The sequence below is a fragment of the Thunnus maccoyii genome, chromosome 23, assembly GCF_910596095.1.
Source record: "Thunnus maccoyii chromosome 23, fThuMac1.1, whole genome shotgun sequence".
Taxonomy (NCBI): Eukaryota; Metazoa; Chordata; class Actinopteri; order Scombriformes; family Scombridae; genus Thunnus; species Thunnus maccoyii.
In genome coordinates, this window is record NC_056555.1 from 8,504,764 (window position 1) to 8,523,447 (window position 18,684).

Sequence of the window (18,684 nt, forward strand, 5' to 3'; positions counted from 1 at the left end):
CCTCAGCCTGCGAGGTTAATGCTGTCTGTTAGCAAGTTCCTAATCCCACCATCCCTAAAGTCCAGAGTGATGAAACGCTTCTTTATCAGCTTAATTCTGCCTTTTTTTTTTAAAGGTAGGAAGAACAAGAATGAAAGGAGTCTGGAGCGAGAACAGAGGGAAGGCGTTTGAGGCAGTTTTTGTCATTTTGATGTATTACTGGAAAGATGATGTAACATAAAAGTCTATTTGCTCTTTAAAAGCATACAGTACTTACCTCTTGATGGATCTTCAGTAAGATTATTTAAGCCTTAGGTGCATGTGCTCTGCTGTCATTTCTGGTTTGGAAGATGTTTTTCACACCTGACAGCATACAGATGGGGCACTTCAGTAGCACATTGTGGGACGACTCAGCAAACACACACAGTCAGCGTACAGTAAGTTACTCCCTGTGTGAACGTGTTTGTGTGTGTTCCACATCTCTTTCCTTATGTAACAGCCCATCTGCGTGTGTGTTTGTGTGTTTGCACATGCCCACAAATGTTTATCTCGTCCCATACTCCATGAAAAAGCAATACAAGAAGTTAACAATTTATCCAAGAAGCAAGTCATGTTGCAGACTTTGCCTGAAGGAGCCAGTCAAGTGACTTATTAGTTTGGCAATATCCTTGAAGTGCAGCTTTAATAATTCAGAGCTTATAGCCAGAAGTAGCCAGCAGTGAGGATTCAGGTTTCATACTGACTGTTAAATTAAGAATAGTCTTTCCTCTTTCATTAGATGAGTTAGAATGACCTTTTAAAAAAAGGAAATGGAAATTGAAATGGAAATCATCTTTAAAAATTATTTTTTAATGCTTGACATAGGAGACAGCCTTTTAGTGAATCTGTTATCACGTGGAAGTAGGGGTGGGCAATTTGAATGAAGTCCTCAGCATATATGCACATACATGTCATTTTGAAATATGATATGGAACACTTTCTGGAAAAATGAACATGGAACTCTATATGGATAAAATAACCAGATAGTGATGTCTCTTTTTGGACAATTCAGCTAATATACCTGAGGAATGAAGGTATTTTTATCACATTGTTTCAAAATCATATAAAATCTATTGTTTGTAGATTTATACAGTAGGCTATGTATACAATGTCATATCATGTTATATATATAATATAATAATATGATTATGTTTCAATTATATGATATGTAAACAGTTGTTATGCAAAATAGCCCACAATGCTCTAATAAAATTCAAGATATTAAAATAATTAGAGCTGAAACCATTATTCGTTGAATTGATTAGTGGATTTGGAAATCCTTGAAGTATTTTTTTTGCTAGTTCCAGCTTTCAGATTTCTTTGTTTTTTTATACTAGACTGAATACCTTTGGATTTTGGACAGCTGGTCAGACAAAACAAGCAATTTGAATGTCAATTTCCGTTCTGACAGACCAAACAATTCATCAATTAATCTGCAAACTAATCACTAATGAAAATAATAATGTTAGTTGTAGCTGTTAAAGGAGTACGAACATGGTTAACAGTATGGCAAAATCTCTGACAAATTTGTGTTGTCTTATGGTATATATTATTATATTGTCCAGCCCTTGGTGGAATAAGCAAGTCATATCTGACATCTACAGCCTACAGCAGTTAATGTGAAGCTAGATTTAACCCCATGACGTCTGTATTTCCAAAATAAATAAATACTGTTTTGAAATGTAATCTCATGCAAAGTGTATTGCAAACAAATTGGTCAAATGCAAACTAGACCTAGTAAAACCCCCACCAACTCTATCCCTTTACTGATATCCAGATTGTCAATTTGCTATTGGCTCCTCTAAGCATCCGTCAGCCACAAGTCCCGCCCCTTTGACCTTTGTGGATTATGTTTGAGGGCAAAGGCTGTGCGCCTGCTGCCACGGTACAAAAGCATAGCGTATGCTCCTATGAGTGTGTGTGCACATGCATAAGCCCGTGTCCACTCAGGCATGTTCATGGTAAATATTCATGAAGCAACTCGAGTGAACTGAGACACAAAGCTAAGCGTGCTACACACCGTCTGCCAGCTGCTGTCATGTGATATTGCATTTACTGAGATATTCAATAACTTCTGTATAAACTAGCATGGACAAAGGCTAATTCAATATGGATTTATTTTCATTTATTTTTTTGTTTCTCCTGGAATCATATGCTGACATTTCACTTCCAAAACAAAAACATTTTTTAATGTCCCATAAATGTATGCAAAACATGTTATTTTCCTCACTTTTTCACTGCTCTCATCTTTCATTTCCACTGATGTCCCTCGAGTGCCATCATTGGGCTGGACTGTCCTTGTCAAAAAGGAATGTTTCCATTAAGCTGGTATCAATGCTGGAGCCCATTGGTGTGTGTGTGTGTGTGTGTATGTGTGTGTTATCCTCACACGCCCTCTCCTGCTGCCAGTCGGACTGACAGCCACCTTCCTCTGCCACCCTCTGACCCTACCTCCTTCCTGCCTAGCAACCTTTGACCCAGGAAGCAGTCAGAGATGTGATCAGTGACCCAGTCAGAATTTCCCTGTGGCAGCCTGATTGGGACCAGTGTTAGTCGTCACCATGGTGACCGTGGATCCTTTCAAGGCTTGGGGTGTGCAGTGACGACCATGTGAATGGAAAGGCGCTCATTGGCCAATGCGAAGAACGTCAGGAGGGGGAAACTGAAACACTGAGTCAGCAGAACTCTCTCTCTCTCTGACCCCTCTCATTCCCATTGTCACTCTGTGACATTACTGCACAGCTGTTTTCACGCTGGACTTTGAGGGGAAGGATTCAAGGTCTTTGTCATACGTTACATAGGAAGTTTTCCTGCCAACCACAGGATGCCATGAATGCATCCTTTGACTGAGAATGAATGTAAATCCCCATGATCCACTGCTGGAGGCAACAGTTCACATCCATACTGGTTGGCAAAAAATAATCAGTGCCTTCTGTAGTATAGTCTTTGAGAAAATTACTTCATCAAGCGCACAACCCATCCACAAGTGTAATGATGCACCTGTTTTACTGCAGTCTTTTAATATCTTTAATATTTTACTATTTACAATGACATCAAACAGAGAAAAAACACAAATCTTCATATCTTAGAAGATAAATGTTTGGTTTTCTTCCTTGAAAATGACCAAAAGTCTGCTGTCATGTGGATTTTATTGGATAATTATTTATTTAAAGATCACAAGAAAATTGTTTTGACCGTCTCTTTGTGCATGATCATGAAATAATCGGAAACCAAACTTTATTACGTCAAACTCTGGAAACAAAAAAATGTTATGTCAAGATTACAAGATGAGATAAAAATGGTTCTTTCTTGAGACGTTTTTCATCTCAAAACACAGAGTTTGTTAGTTGCATATTGATCTATTACAAGATTACCTTTTGAATGTTGTCTATCCCTGCATACATGATACATCCTTCATTCTAAATCCTGTACAGATGAATTAGTGAGCCTCTGACAGGTTGCAGACTAGTTTCAGCTCGCTGTCTACAGAAGTGCACTGAAGACAGTGATATAATGAATTGGCCCTTGATGTCAACAGCAACTGCTTGACAATGGAGAGACTGTTACTAAAAACAGAGTCCTTCTTTACAGCAGCAGCCCATTGTTTCCCAGTCTTTTCACATTTTTCACTGTCAGTAAGATCTAGTTTTTTCTTCTCTCCTCTTGCTAAGGGCGGCCGTTAGACCCCGGCCAACAGAAGCTTATTAAACAAGCCTGTCCACACACACACACACACACACACACACAAATACAAACACACAAGTGCACCTGCTGGCAGATGTTTGTGTGTGTATTGTTATGTAAAGGAATCATTATAGTGCACCTGAAGGCTATTTTGAAGCTCACAGACATTTAAAAGGATGTGAATGAATGCAGTGGTGGTGTGATCATGTTTCTGAGGAACAGAGAGAGAAGCTTCTCAGTATTTACACTTCAGTAGAATAGAAGCCTTTGACTAGTAGAAGAAGGATTAGGGCTGTAGTAGCTACCTGTGTGTGTGTGTGTGTGTGTGTGTGTGTGTGTGTGTGTGTGTGTGTGTGTGTGTGTGTGTGTGAAATCCGAGTGATTGCACTTCTCTTGTCTCAGTTACATGAGCAACACAGGGTCAGTAGAGTGTGTGTGTGTGTGTGTGTGTGTGTGTAGTGCAGTGTGGTCCCTCATTAACTGCTGTTGGATAGCATCACTGCCATCAAGTCATATCAGAGGACTACAATCCAATCACATCTTCATCAAAGCACTCAGACATTCTTCAGCCGCTTAGCCTCAGATGTTATTGAGATGAGACTTTTTATTCCCCGGCACATTATGAGTGCTAAAAGGGTGTGGTGCTGATCTGAATTTTTAATTTTTTCCCTCTGGGCTCACAATTTTTAAACTGAAAATGATTTCCGTTTTTTCTTATATACACAAAGATCTTACAAAGGGAGATATAGATGAAGAGAAGCATATAATCTGGAGATAGATTCTGCAGTTTTGAGACAAACATGGAGTGTGTAAATCTCAACGTTCCTCATATTTTACACAATCACAGACCTGAATGCTGACTATTTGTGTCCCTTGGCTCAGCTGACAAAGAAAGAAAGTTTTTGACCTTTACTTTCTTACATTTTTACAAGGTTAAAGGGAAGAAACTAGAGCTGCAGTGATGATTATTAATTGATCATATGATCAACAGAAAATTAATTGCCAGCTAGTTTGATAATCAATTAATTGCTTTCATTCTTTAAGAAAAAGAATGTTAAAGTTCTTCTTAAAGATGAATATTTTTGTGGTTTCTTTAGTCCTCTATGACAGTAAACTGAATATCTTTGAGTTGTGGACTGTTGATTGGACAAATCAAGACATTTCAGGTTGCATCTTGGGCTTTGGGAAATCATGATTGACATTTTTCATCATTTTCTGACATTTTAGAGACCGAGCAATTAACGATTAATTGAGAAAATAATTGACAGATAAATCAATAAAGAAAATAGCCTAGCCTACATTACACCAGAAGAAACAATCTCTAAATATATTGTTTTCAATGCTGTGAGCACCAAAAACATAATTTACCTCCATTGTATCGGAGTTGAAGCAGAAATCGACCTCAAAACGTTGGGTGAAATGTCCCTTTAAAGCAAAACTGGGCCTGCGTTTCAGGATATAGCAGGAAATGGACGTTACAATCAGATTATTTTACATTAGATTGGAACGAATCTGGATTTGAACTTCAAAGGACATCAGACAGTAGCTAACAAAGACCACAATGTCATATTTTCACAATTAGGACAAGTAAATTATCAACACAAAACAATTTAGCTTGGAGATTTTGTGTTTTAAACGCCGCAAATCTCAGCCAACTGATGGAATATACTGTATGTTCTAAAGACAGAACAGATACAGTATATTATAGGCGTTTCATGCTGCATTATTACGCTTATTTAACGCCTCTTAGAGTTTTTTAATATCCAAAACTATGTGACTATATGTGATGAGGTCAGGTGGTGAGTCACTGTGCTGTTAGCGGTGAGGCTGTGGAGAAAAGACTCTTGTTGTCTGTTGCCTTGTGGGCTCAGATGTTCCTCTCTGTTTCTGCTGAATCACTCAAGGCAGACTGTGCCAGCTGTACATGATTATTTTAAGTGAGCCACAACAGAAAGCCAAAAAATTTGATTATTGCCGATTAGATTAGATTAGCGAGCCTGAAACATTTTGCTTTGTTGCTGTTGTCAGTGATGACGCAGGGTGATCGGCTGCATCTCCGGGGAGCGAATTGATCGGCTGATTGTCAGGAGGAGTGATGTCAGCATGGGATCTGATTAGCTGTGTTTTCAGGAAGGGTGAGATCAGCATGGTGCTGATGGAGTGACTCATCTTTTTTCTTGTATCCTCTCGATTTCTTTTATTTATTATGTTTAATAAATTAGCAGAAGAGTGATGGTTTATGTGTCTCTCTTCATTGGCAGGAGCAGATCCAAAATGGTCTTTAAAATCAGATTTGTTTTTCATATTTCAGAATTTTACATCACAGTCATGTCTACTTTATTCTAACATACTATCATATCAAAGGTTTTGTCTTTTTGAGTGTATGTTTCAGTGTTTTAAAGTATGTATGCTGTATTGCATGCACACCCAAATGTGGCACTCCTATTTGTCCAGTCATTGTTTGCCATTTTGAATAAGAAAGTAAACAAAAATATTCTTTTTTTTTGTATTCAGACTCAAAACTTGTTTTTCTTAACTTAAGTCAGAGTTACCTGGCTTCTGAAGTTGTCCTTTTCTTTGTACTGTTTGCAAATAGAAGTTAACAAACTGAAACCTCTGACTGTCCCGAAATCCAGGTGAAAGGTATATGATGTCTGGATTTGTCTCCAGTTTTGTGCACGCGCGTGTGTGTGTGTGCGTGTGTGTAGGAGGCGTCTACAGTTTCTCAGGCTGTCACTGTAATCGCAGTAATGAGACTGAGAGCAGGAGTCTAACAGGACTTGTCACATGGGGAGAGGCTGACAAAGCCCCTCTGTGTGTGTCTCTGTCTGTAATGTGTGTGTGTGTATGTGTGTTTGAATAGGTATATATACACGTATATGGGCTATACTGTGTGTGCGTGCGTCTCCCTTTCGTCTCTCAGCATCTCTTAGGAGGGTTCAGTGAACTGTATCTCATCACGCTGAACTCCTCACATCGGTCAGTGCCACTCAGAGGCTTCTCTTATTGAAGTGTGCTTAAACGCTGCTCAGTTTACTTCTTTATCTCTTGTCATATTGGAATAGAACTGGTGATCTGTCATAGCTTTGATGCACCTGTTTCCCTAAAGTGTCCTTAAGCAAAACAATGAACACTCAGCCAGTTTGTCACTTTGGCTCAAAGAAGTCAACTAAACAACTAAAAGGTAACATAAGGTACTGGTAAGGCACAGTTTCTTTAACAGCAGAGGTTAAACGTTGTATAATATGAATTTGAATTTTTAATTAACACATCATGTCACATTTGTTGCTGATATGAGACTGGTATCAACCTTCTCATTTATCTCTCAGCACAGCAAATAAGCTTATTTCCTGAAATGTGGAACTATTCCTTTAAAGTAATCTGTGTTAAAATTGAGATATCTAGTTAAATGATGCTTGGCTCCTTTTCTTCCTTTGTGGTTTTACTGTGCCATAGTTTTTTGTTTTCTTTTTTGGATTGTGCTCCTTCGGGTTGATTTTTGACTCCATCAAAACGACAATCCTTCCTGGATTCTGTATTATATTTGTATATTATATATGTTGTTTAAGTGAAAACCAATGCAAGTAATGTGCCTGGCGATAAACGCTGAAAAAATCACTATGTAAACGTATCCCTTTAATCCTCCCCAGTCTGGAACTTCTTAGTGATTGTTCCTCTTAGTACCAACAGGCTGAAACTGTCATAGCAGATTAATGTGTTGAGCAGTTATTACACAAAGGTTTTCACTCGGCCTTGGGGGCCTCTGATCTGTGTGTGTATGTGTATGTGTGTGTGTGTATGCCTGTGAATGGGAATGTTCACATCTGATAGTTAGTATCAATAAAAGTTGTTAAAGCTCTTGATAATGTTAAAACAGGCTCTATCAACATATCACTTAAATATATGTTACTATACAGAGCAATATAAATAATAGTAAGCACCACAAGAATCACAAATCAATCTCAAACTCAAGGATCATCAAGCTGCTGTACTACCCTAATTACATTTAGTGAAACAACTCCCCAAAAACTAATAATCACAAATGAAAGTATGTGTGTTGTATGTATGTATGAAAGTGCTGAGGCCTGCATGTCTACATGCATGTGTGTGACAGCTTTAATGTGCACGTTAAGGAAGCGGTGGAGTTAAATTTCCTGGAGAAACATCCTGTGTGGAGCCTGTGTGTGTCACTCTAGAAGGTGGATTAGCGCCGTGAGTCTCCGCAGTGCTGAAGGGCAGCCCTCATTCAGCCAGGAGCTAGGAGAGTGTTTTGGGTTGAACCACAGAGTGAAGCCAGCTAAAGTCAGTCACACTAATAATATGCCAGCAGGGCGTGCTTCACACCTCAGCTGTTTATGTTTAGCTGGGATGTCTGATGCCAGAACTTGTATTAGTTGTGACTATATACACATCCCAAAAATACTCAAAATAGAGGTCCATTGTGCCACAGTGCTCAAACATCATGACTGTAAGGCTGAGACATACTGGACATTATCTATTCATTAGAAATCTAATGATGCACAATGTGTATAAAAGCAAATGTTTGAAGGTAGTAGTATTGTATGTTTTACCCATCAAATACATAGAACATATTTACCATTTTATAAAGCATGCTATGTTTTTAAGAATTATTTTTCAATCTTCTAAACAGCTATTGACTTTCATTCATTATAGTACACTATCAACATCTGTTTAGGGTACAATGTTGCAGTGTAATATTGGTGTCCAATGCAAACATTTGGTGAAAATGCAGGAAGTAATGTGTCTTTATGTAGCAAGGCAAAAAGGAAGGGAATGGAGGTGGTGGACAGGCATATGTGAGATCCAACAATTAATGTTAGCATTTTGTACTTTCTATGACCTAAACTAAGGGTTTTAGTTGTCTCATCCTAAATGAGGAATTGTTTTGGGGAAATACACTGATTTGCTTTCTTGGCAAGAGATAAAAGGATGGATACCACTCTCATAGCTGTCTGTTAAAATGTAATTCAATTTTAAAAACAGGCATTAGATGCTTAGCTTAACTTAACTTAGCTTAGCTTAGCTTAGCATAAAGACTGGAAACTGGAGGAGGAAACAGCCAGCCTGCCTTTGTCCAAAAGTTTAAAAAAAATCTGCCTACTTGCTAAACTAAAAAACACCAAATGACATGTTATGTTTCATTTGTTTAATCCGTACTAAGTGTTAAAATGACAAATTGGGGTTTTACGGGGGTTACCCCTCTCTACCCCCCTAAAAAACACTATTTGTCATTTTTACACAATTTGTTTTTTGTACAGTTATACAAATGAAATATAACCTGTTAATTGGTGGTAGTAAGCTAATAGTCTGCTGGCTGTAGCTTCATATTTAAAGCATTGATATAAGAGTGGTATCTAATTCTTGGCACATTTCACAAAATGTCAAACCTCTAACTATACTCAAGTTGCCAAAATACTGTAGGAATAATCCATGAAATAAAACATTGTCATTGAATGTAATCTGTGATTTTGCAGAATTATCCAATAATTAACATTCTATCTTTCTGAGTGGGTGAGCATGAGGTTTATCTTCTACTAAGTCCAGTTTCTTTGCATTAATGAAAACATGGAGTCACTATTAATTTGACAACGGTATATGTGAAAATCTTTCTTTTGAAATTGGCCACTTGAAGCACCTTTAAGATCCAAGACATGAGAGACAAAGAGTAGATGTGAGCGGTGCTAGTGGTGAGTTTCTGTCTCTCAGTTCTGTGTGATGGTTTTGTGATGTGAAAGACCTTCATTACCCAGGCAGATAATAGGTCTGTTTGACTGAATAGACTGTGGCAGCTTCCTAATGCAGAGATTGTCATCGATGTTTTGTCTGGGCTGTAACCATTATGTCTAGTCTCTCTCTCTGTCTCTTTATCTCTCTTTCCCTTTATTTCTCAGGCATTCCTTTTCCTCTGTAGCCCCCCCTTGTTCTCTCTATGTATGGAGGACACTGGGGATGTCGTAGAAGTCTAGAAAACAAACATTGCATCACACTGTGGAGTTGAACACAAACAGAGAGCCTTAGCATTTATTCTGAATGAAGCTACAGAAAGACAGGCTTGTTCCTTTAGTTCTTCAGTGGTTTACTGATTAAATTTTACATCTTATCAAGTGTTTTCTTCTTGTTGAAGTCCATTTTTCATCACACTTCTTGTAAATTCCTGAAGTGAACAATAACCCAGTGACTTCATTCCCCAGTGAACAGTGAGTGAGTGCCTCTATTGTTACATGGGATTACAGTAATGGCTCTCTGTCAACTTTTGGGAAGGGGGCCAAAGGGAATAATGCAGATTCACTCCTCTAATGCCCTAAACCATCCTACTATTAAATCACAGTCTCCTCAGATGACCCATGACTGTTACAGTTACATCAGTTTCACCTGAAACTACCTGTATTATGTATGATTTAATGAGCAGTGCTGTAAAACTTTAGGTGTGGGTTTTGTAGGGCTGTGTTGTTGTCACTGTAGTGTTGACATTGAATAAAAACATGATAACTCTGAAGATTACATTGTTTACTTACATACAATATAGATTCAAATTCGAAACCTGTCATTTCAAAAAATGTGCTCAGATTGTCAAATAATCCAGTTGTGCCACTGAGATTAGGTTCAAATGATAATATGCTAAGAATTAATACAAATCAAAGACATTTTCTGCTACTTTAGGTAGGTAAGTTAAGATATTTTAGTAAAATTCTCAATTCTTCTCAGATAAACTGCACTGTAGTTCAGATTTCCCAGATAAACCAGCCAAACTCCAAATCTCCTCCAGTAACCTACAATGGGCACATTTTTTAATTAATTGTGAAATGTAATTAAGTGAAAAACAAAAAGCATGAGCAGGATGAAAGCAGACAGTGGATGTCCTTTCTACAAGGGGTAAATGTGTTACGTTGCTAACTTACAGTTCATTGTGTAAACTACAGTTTCTGTGATCATTTGGGTGATTCTGATGACCACGACACAAAGCTGAGAGTGATTATGCACTCCAGGTGTACAGTTACTGCAGGTAAGAGTGTGTGTGTCACCTCCAGCCTGCATCCATCAGTTCCTCCCTGGCTCTGTCCTCTTTTCTCATCAGGGCTGTAATCCCAGAGAGAGTCTGCTAAATAGCTGGGATCTGATGTCACACACACGCACAATGACACCTCTGTGGATGTTTACTACTGTAGCCTCGCTAGCTTCTACTTTCTCTTGCATTCTCTTTCTTACTTTCTTTTCTTCTCTTGATTTCTCTCTCTCTCTCTCTCACACACACACACACACACACACACACACACATACATGCTCTCTCTGACCGTCCTTTCAGCCCTTTCACTTCTTCTATAGACTCTTGCTGTGAATGGGAGAGTCTTTTTAATGCACCGACACACACAAACAAGGCACAAATGTGTACACACACACAAGTATTGCACACAGAATACAAACTGCATGCAAAGTATCACTCACACACACAAACAGAGTTGATGCCTGCCAGCAGAGAGCAACAATAGCAGCCATTTATAACGATACAGCTCAGAGATTCTCAGGTGTCTAGGGTATTTATCTCTTTAATGTATTCCTCATTTATCTGGCTTCATTTGACTGTATCCTTGGAGAAATGAATTTAGTGTCCACAAAACTTCCTGGAAGGAAATTTCCAGTATTTTAATTGATGAATTAATGTACTTGTACTGAATTTTTGACAACCATTTCTTCCATAGTATCTTCCAGTATTTTTGACATTTAATGTTTCCAATATGTCCAAATATTTCCTTGGTCTGCCTTCAATATTTCCACGTCTTCTTCAGGTGGACAGTGAGCTCAGTGATGATGCAGAGGGGCATCATGGGAGGAAATGATGTAATAACTGGGTTTATTTGAACGAAAGCAAACAGAGCAATTCCTTAATGAAATCCAGGGTGCGACTGTTTACCAAAAGCTCTCTCTCATGAACAGTGAGGGCACTGTGCTGTGTATGCTGCCTGCTGGAGAGTGTGCTGGCACTGTAGGGTCCTACATACACACATAAACACACACACAAACACACACACACACTACATAGTAGCAGCACTCACCTGCCTACAGCTCAGTGAGAAATATTACCTGTCTTCAGTTCAGCTTCGTTTTTTACTATCAGATCTGTAATAATCAATCATAGTGCTAAACTATAAAAGACAGATTCTTGATCAGAGTTTTAGATTTATGTACAGACAGCTACTGCTCTTCCTCTCCCTCACTCACGGTCACAAACATCCACAGAGCAGAGTTGCCAGGGCTCGAATCTAAGACATTATAAAGTTTGTGGATTTAAGAAGATGTAACTGAGGCCCTAAAAGTTTTTGAAATTGATCTTGAAAATGTCCTTGACGGAGCTTAATTTCTAGCCGTTCTAGTGGCAGTCTATTGCATAACAACTAGTGGATGGATTGCTATAAAATTCAGTCCCTCAGAGCTCCCAGAAGATTAATCATGCAGATTTGTTGATCCCCTGACTTCTCTCTAGCACATCCAGCAGGTCAAATTTTTCACTTTTTCAGTGAAATGTCTCAACATTTACTCCCATGAAATTTGGTTCAAACATTCATATTCGCCATAGGATCAATTTAAATAACTGTAGTGATCCCCTAACTTTTTATCTAGTACCATCACTAGTTCAGAATTTTAATTTGTCCAATACTTTGGTTTGGGACTACAACTAATGATTATTTTTATTACATATTAATCTGTTGCTTGTTTTCTCAATCAGTCGATTAGTTGGTCTATAAATTGTCACAACATAGTGAAAAATGTCTGTTTCCCAAAGCTCAGGATGCAGCCTTAAATGTTTTATTTTGTCCCAACCAACAATCCCCAACCCAATAATATTCAGTTTTCTCATCATAGAGGACTAAAGAAACCAGAAAATATTCACATTTGAGAAGCTGACTCCAGAGAATTTGGGCATTTCTTCTTAAAAATGACTCAAAATGATTAAGCCATGATCAAAATAGTTGCCATTAATGGATTTATTATCTGTCGATCAACTAATCAATTGATTAATCCTTGCAGCTCTACTTTGGTTTATCACAAATGTCACGTTTTTATAGGCAAAGCTGCTTCTTGCTATTTAACACCACCATGTCATTTATAAGCAGCAGTCAGCCCTGCAGAAGAGAGTTAATGCTGTGTCTCCTGCTAAAAAAGATCTATTCTGGGATTATATTTCCTAGATAAGCTGAAAGCTAAGCCAAAATCGGGGTGGGCAGTTCAAAATCTAATTCTCTGTCTCTTTGTGTGTCTACTAGGATTCGTCCTCAGTTGGCCAAAGAGAAGATCGAGGGCTGTCACATCTGTACGTATGTGATGCCCGGGGAGCCACAGGTGGTCCTGGGTAAGGACAAGGCCTTCACTTATGACTATGTCTTCGACATGGACACCCAGCAGGACACCATCTACACCCACTGCACCGAGACGCTCATCGATGGTTGCTTTGAGGGCTACAATGCCACAATCTTTGCATACGGACAGGTTGGTTCTTTGCAGGTTTTGCATGCCTGCACACATCTCATGCACATGCACAAATGAATGCACGTACACAGGTTTACCTTTCAATGTAAAAAATGTAGTATGGTATGCATTTGTCACTGTTTCTTTAGCATATTCAGCAGAGCGGCATAGTACACGCGAAAATTTACATCAACCATGCACGCACGTACACTTTTCCAGTTTGCATCACCCAAGGCAATGGAGCTGTGTCAAGCATTCTGAGATTTACGGCATGCAGCATGTGATATCAAGCTGAGTTCATTTCATATCATCAGACAAGGAATAAGGGAGTGAACAATCCTCACAGCCGCACCCGATCTGTCAATACACTATCAGCTGACCTGTTCCAACCTGCTGACACCACCACAGCTATATACTGGCACTAATAGATCAGCCTGAGAGGGTGAGATAGAGGGGGAGTTTTTTCCCAAAGAAAGCAGAGTGTGGCTACAGATTACTTCACCTCATACCAAAGAACCTAACTAAACCACAATATCGAAACATAATTAAGAGACATTAAACAGATGAAACCTGCCACGCTCCCCCCCACCTGGCAGCTCAACAGTTTGAAGGAACAGTTTGACCTTTTGGGAAATACACTGATGCACTTTATTGCCAAGAGTTAGACGAGAAGATTGATACAAACAGGAAATGCTTAGCTTAGCTTAGCATAAAGACTGGAAACAGGAGGAAACAGCTAGTGTGACACTGGCTGAAAGTAACAAAATCTGCCTACTAGCACCTCCACAGCTCACAAATTAATATATCGTGTTTATTTGATTCATACAGTGACTTCCTGCAGCAAGTCACTGCACCCAGCCGGAAGTAGCCTGGCATATAAACCCCTAGAAAACAGAAAATCGTTGTTTTTATGCTTCAGCTTGTGTGCAGATTAAACAAACAAGTTATAATGTGTTAATTTGTGACCTCAAGAGGTGCTGGTAGACAGATCCAGGCTTGCTGTTTTCAGTCCACATGCTCAGCCAAGCTAACCGACTACTTGCTCCAGCTTCCTATTAAATGGGCAGACATGAGAATGGTATTGATCCTCTCCTCTAATTCCCGGCAAGAAAGCAAATAAGCATATTTTCCAAAATATCAACTATTCCTTTAATACTCAATTAAAGCAGAAGTTGAAATAAAGTATTTTACTCATTTACTCCCCCATGCATCGCAGAGAGTTGAGGATAATGCACAGCTATTGCCAGTGTACCTTGAATTTATAGGCCCATGTAGTTGTTCTTTGGGGTATTTTTTATAATTCCATTCAAATAACTGGACAAATATTATAATAAATGGCACATTAAGTCATGTTGATACAAAAAAACCTCCCATAATTCAACAAATGTCATAAATGACTGTTAGCCATACAAGTAAGATATGTGACTCCTGCTTTTTCTCAGTTGGAAGAAAACTCTTCTGCTCTTGGGCATGGGAAAGTGGCAGCATGAAATGAAAAGCTTTGTCTACAATAGAAGAAGAAAAAGCAGCTGCCACAATGTTAAAACCAATTTAAAAAAAAAAATCTTTCAGGAACAAAATGCACATAGAACAAGTGAATGGAAATGTACATTCAGAGTGAGAGAAAGAGAGCAAGGTTATGCTGTGTTCGGCCTTTCATTTCTCCCTCATACAGCATCTCCTGCTGCTGCAGATGCTCTGTAGTTGAACGAAGGCAGTTAAACTTTCCCTCCTCTTAATCTTTCCCTCCACTCCTCTTCTTTCTGTTCATTATTCTCTCTTCGCATTGTTCCTACGGCTGTTGTATTCCTGTCAAAGAGCCTTTCACAGGCCACAGCGGAGGCCACACACACACACACACACACACATGCACACACACATAGAAATACATGCGCAAACTAGCTGTTCACACAGGTGTAGTGTCATAGAATGAAACAAACACACACTGTCTGTTGCACACACACACACACACACTGAACTCATCTATCACCACACACACACAGATACACACACTCCTGTCAGCGTCTCTTTCAGGCGTTCCAGCAGGGAGGAGAGGGGTGACGTGTGAATTTGAGCCCGATGTTGCATTCCTTTTTTGTCACCACAGCGACCACCCCATCCCCTCTGACCCCCCCTATGTTAGAGAAACTACTCAGAGCTGCACCCCTATCCCTTTTCTACCCCCGAACCCCAGAGACTTTGATTTTTCCTTCTTATTTGACATCAATATTCATCCCAAATTCCCTAAATCCCCCAAATCTGGGTACAAAACAGTACAGAAACAAGAAATATCGACTCTGTTCCCTTTTGATAAAATAACTGATGACTTTGTCTTCTCCCCATGTCCAGACAGGTTCGGGGAAGACCTACACCATGGGAACTGGCTTCGACGTCAGCATCGGTGAGGACGAGCTGGGTATCATTCCCCGGGCCGTCAACCACCTGTTCCGAGGGATCGAGGAGCGCAGACAGGCTGCCACTGAGCAGGGCAGGCCTGTTCCTGAGTTCAAGATCAACGCTCAGTTCCTAGAGGTGCAAAAACACACAAATAAAAACTCACACACACAAAGCACACCAAAGTTAGACATTTTCACAGGATTTAAACCAAGAGATTATCCAGTGTTTTCTTTTTTCTTTGGGTTATTGCTTCAAATTAAGGAACATTTATCCGCACTCAGTCTAACCTCTAAAAATCCACTTAAGGTCCATTAGTTAGACATAGCAGAACATGCAGACAGCAAGAAGTCAAAGGTCAGCAAAGAGTGCAGGGGTTTTCGGTTGTTAAAGCGGCCAGATGACCCGACAGCCATTAAACTGTCATTAGTCTGTCTCTGTGGTCAGCTCCTGGCTTTATTTTTAACTGCCAACAAGTGGCTGCTAACAGCTGGTGAGGAAGCAGCTGAAAATGAAAGATGAAGCTGGTAAGAGAGGGAGGGAAGTGTAGCAAATGACAATGCTGATGATGTAATATTTATAGACTATTCACACAATAATCTACATTATCTGTTTATCATATTTTAATCCGCTCCTGTTTTTCTTCCAGCTGTACAACGAGGAGGTGCTGGACTTGTTCGACTCGACGCGAGACATCGAGGCCAGGAAACAGAAATCCAACATCAAAATCCACGAGGATGCCAATGGAGGCATCTACACCGTGGGGGTCACCACTCGCACCGTCACCTCTGCTGCAGAGGTCAGCCTTGCATCCCAACACGTCCAGAAAGCAGTTTTTGTCCAGTCCAGTCCAGTATTTGATCTGAACCAGTCATTGTTGTATGATGAACTGGTTCTCTGTGTGTAAGAGGTTCTGTATTAAAAGATAAGCTTTTTCTTCGCTACCCTTTTTGCACTCATTCCAAAGCTCATTCATTCCGAACAAAGATATATGTCCTTATAAATGGGTTACAAGTAAATACTTCCACTTTCAAAGGTTGGATAAAAAAAATGGTGCTGTAGTTTTTATCAAACATGACTCAAACAGGAGTAATTAGTGCATTTGCTGGGGACTAATGAGTAGTTAGGGCAGCAGAACAATGTATTTGTGGTTGACCCAAAGTAAACTACAGTGCCCATGTTGGTCATAATGAAGGAACATATCACCTAGTGCAACAGTGTGGATCATTGATGTGTTATGTGCTAATAGTTTTTTGAGAACAATGGAGCTCTAAAGCACATAAGACTTAGATATTTCTTTCTTTGGATACACAGAGTACTTGTTAGGATCGATTCATTGTTGGCTTTGTTCTTTTCAAGGTATTTGTTGACAATAAGAAAAATATAGAATATCGCCAGACTAATCCTTTAATATCATCTTCATGGGTTTTTTGTTTAGGTATGATCTTCATTCAAAGATACCTGTGATGTTAGAAGACATATTTTGTTGTCATTTCCTTCTACCCTCCGTCTTTCTTCTAACAGATGATTCAGTGTCTGAAGCTTGGCGCTCTGTCTCGAACCACTGCCAGCACCCAGATGAACGTCCAGAGTTCACGTTCCCACGCCATCTTCACCATCCACCTGTGCCAAGTTCGAGTCTGCTCACCTGATAACAATGTATGTACTGTAATTTATGTGATCATTTAGTTCTTATGGCAAGTTGCCCTGGCAATCTATTTTTACTCACTCATACAGTTATTCTGCTCTGTTCTTTCACTTTCAGGATAACGTAACAGACAACCGTCTAGCTAACAACTCAGAGATTAATGAGTTTGAGACACTGACAGCCAAATTCCACTTTGTGGACCTTGCTGGTTCAGAGAGACTGAAGAGAACTGGGGCTACAGGTGACAGAGCGAAAGAGGGCATCTCCATCAACTGTGGGCTGGTGAGGAAGCTGAGAGTTGTGTTGTACAGTAGACATTTTATATTACACTCTACAGTGCAGTCGTCAGTCATAGTCATGTTAGAGAAATAAGCTTTTGCTACATTACCTACAAGAAAATTTTGTTTTTCTTTATTGGGGTGATGATCAAGCATCAACTTGACATTCTTCATTTGCACACATATAAACGTTCACCAGTGTCTCGAGATTTTACAGAGTAAGAGAGCCCCCATGTGTCCAGAACATGAATCGCACACTTTATTTTTTGCATTAATGTGCCTTTATTTAGAGCTTTACTCAAGCACAAATTTAGCATTGCTTATTCAGTATTTCAGCTTGCTAATTTTGCAAAATTTTATCTACTTCTTCTTCCCCTTTGTGTCTCCCTCTTCTCTTACCTCAGCTTGCTCTGGGAAACGTCATCAGTGCTCTGGGAGACAGGAGTAAGCGCTCCACTCATGTGCCTTACAGAGACTCCAAACTGACCCGGCTGTTGCAGGACTCACTAGGTGGCAACAGGTCTGTGGGGCTGAATCTTACATATTAAACACAGAATGCAAATATTGATATGGATCTTTGAAAATGGTCTACTACTCATGTGTTTTGATGCTTCCAAAGATGTAAATTATGTTTTGACCTATCAGCAGTGGGTATCGGGCTGTGCCGTCATAAATCCACTAAGCACTCTGACAGGCGACACCATTCTCTAACCCTTACCCAAATTATCTTTAAGCTGCCTTTGAATCCTACTGTAACCCAAGCAACAAGCAGATATTCATTGGCTTGACCCAGCCTAATATATACATTAAATCTGCTTAGGCTAACCTTGTTTCCTTTGGGGTTTTTTTTTTGAGTATTATTTTTACATAGTATATTTTGACATATATTTCATACAGACATATAAACCAAAGAAAAACCAAAGAACCCAAAACCCGACCTAAACATACACACACATGCGCTCAAACACACACCAGAGGAGAGGGACAGAAGCAACTGACAGTAACCACGTATCCAGAACACAAAACATCATAACAGTACATATCATCCACATGCAACTGTTAATTACAACCCATCAAGAAATAAGATTATACAAAACAAAAATAAGAAAAAAACCCAATCTATACATAGATACAAATATAGTCAAACTGACTCCAGATATTGCAGATATTGCAGTGTCT

At 39.4% G+C, this 18,684-nt stretch overlaps 1 protein-coding gene across 3 annotated transcripts in view; it reads left to right on the forward strand.

The window, feature by feature from the left end:
- The window catches only part of LOC121890469 (kinesin-like protein KIF21A), a 37,714-nt gene that overhangs the window by 4,378 nt on the left and 14,652 nt on the right, over positions 1–18,684 (forward strand). For all 3 annotated transcript variants that reach the window (XM_042402751.1, XM_042402753.1, XM_042402752.1), the window contains 6 exons: positions 12,984–13,206; positions 15,535–15,717; positions 16,229–16,378; positions 17,104–17,238; positions 17,345–17,509; positions 17,910–18,025. In XM_042402751.1, the coding sequence (XP_042258685.1) occupies positions 12,984–13,206; positions 15,535–15,717; positions 16,229–16,378; positions 17,104–17,238; positions 17,345–17,509; positions 17,910–18,025 (972 nt within the window). The remainder of the gene's footprint in view (positions 1–12,983; positions 13,207–15,534; positions 15,718–16,228; positions 16,379–17,103; positions 17,239–17,344; positions 17,510–17,909; positions 18,026–18,684) is intronic.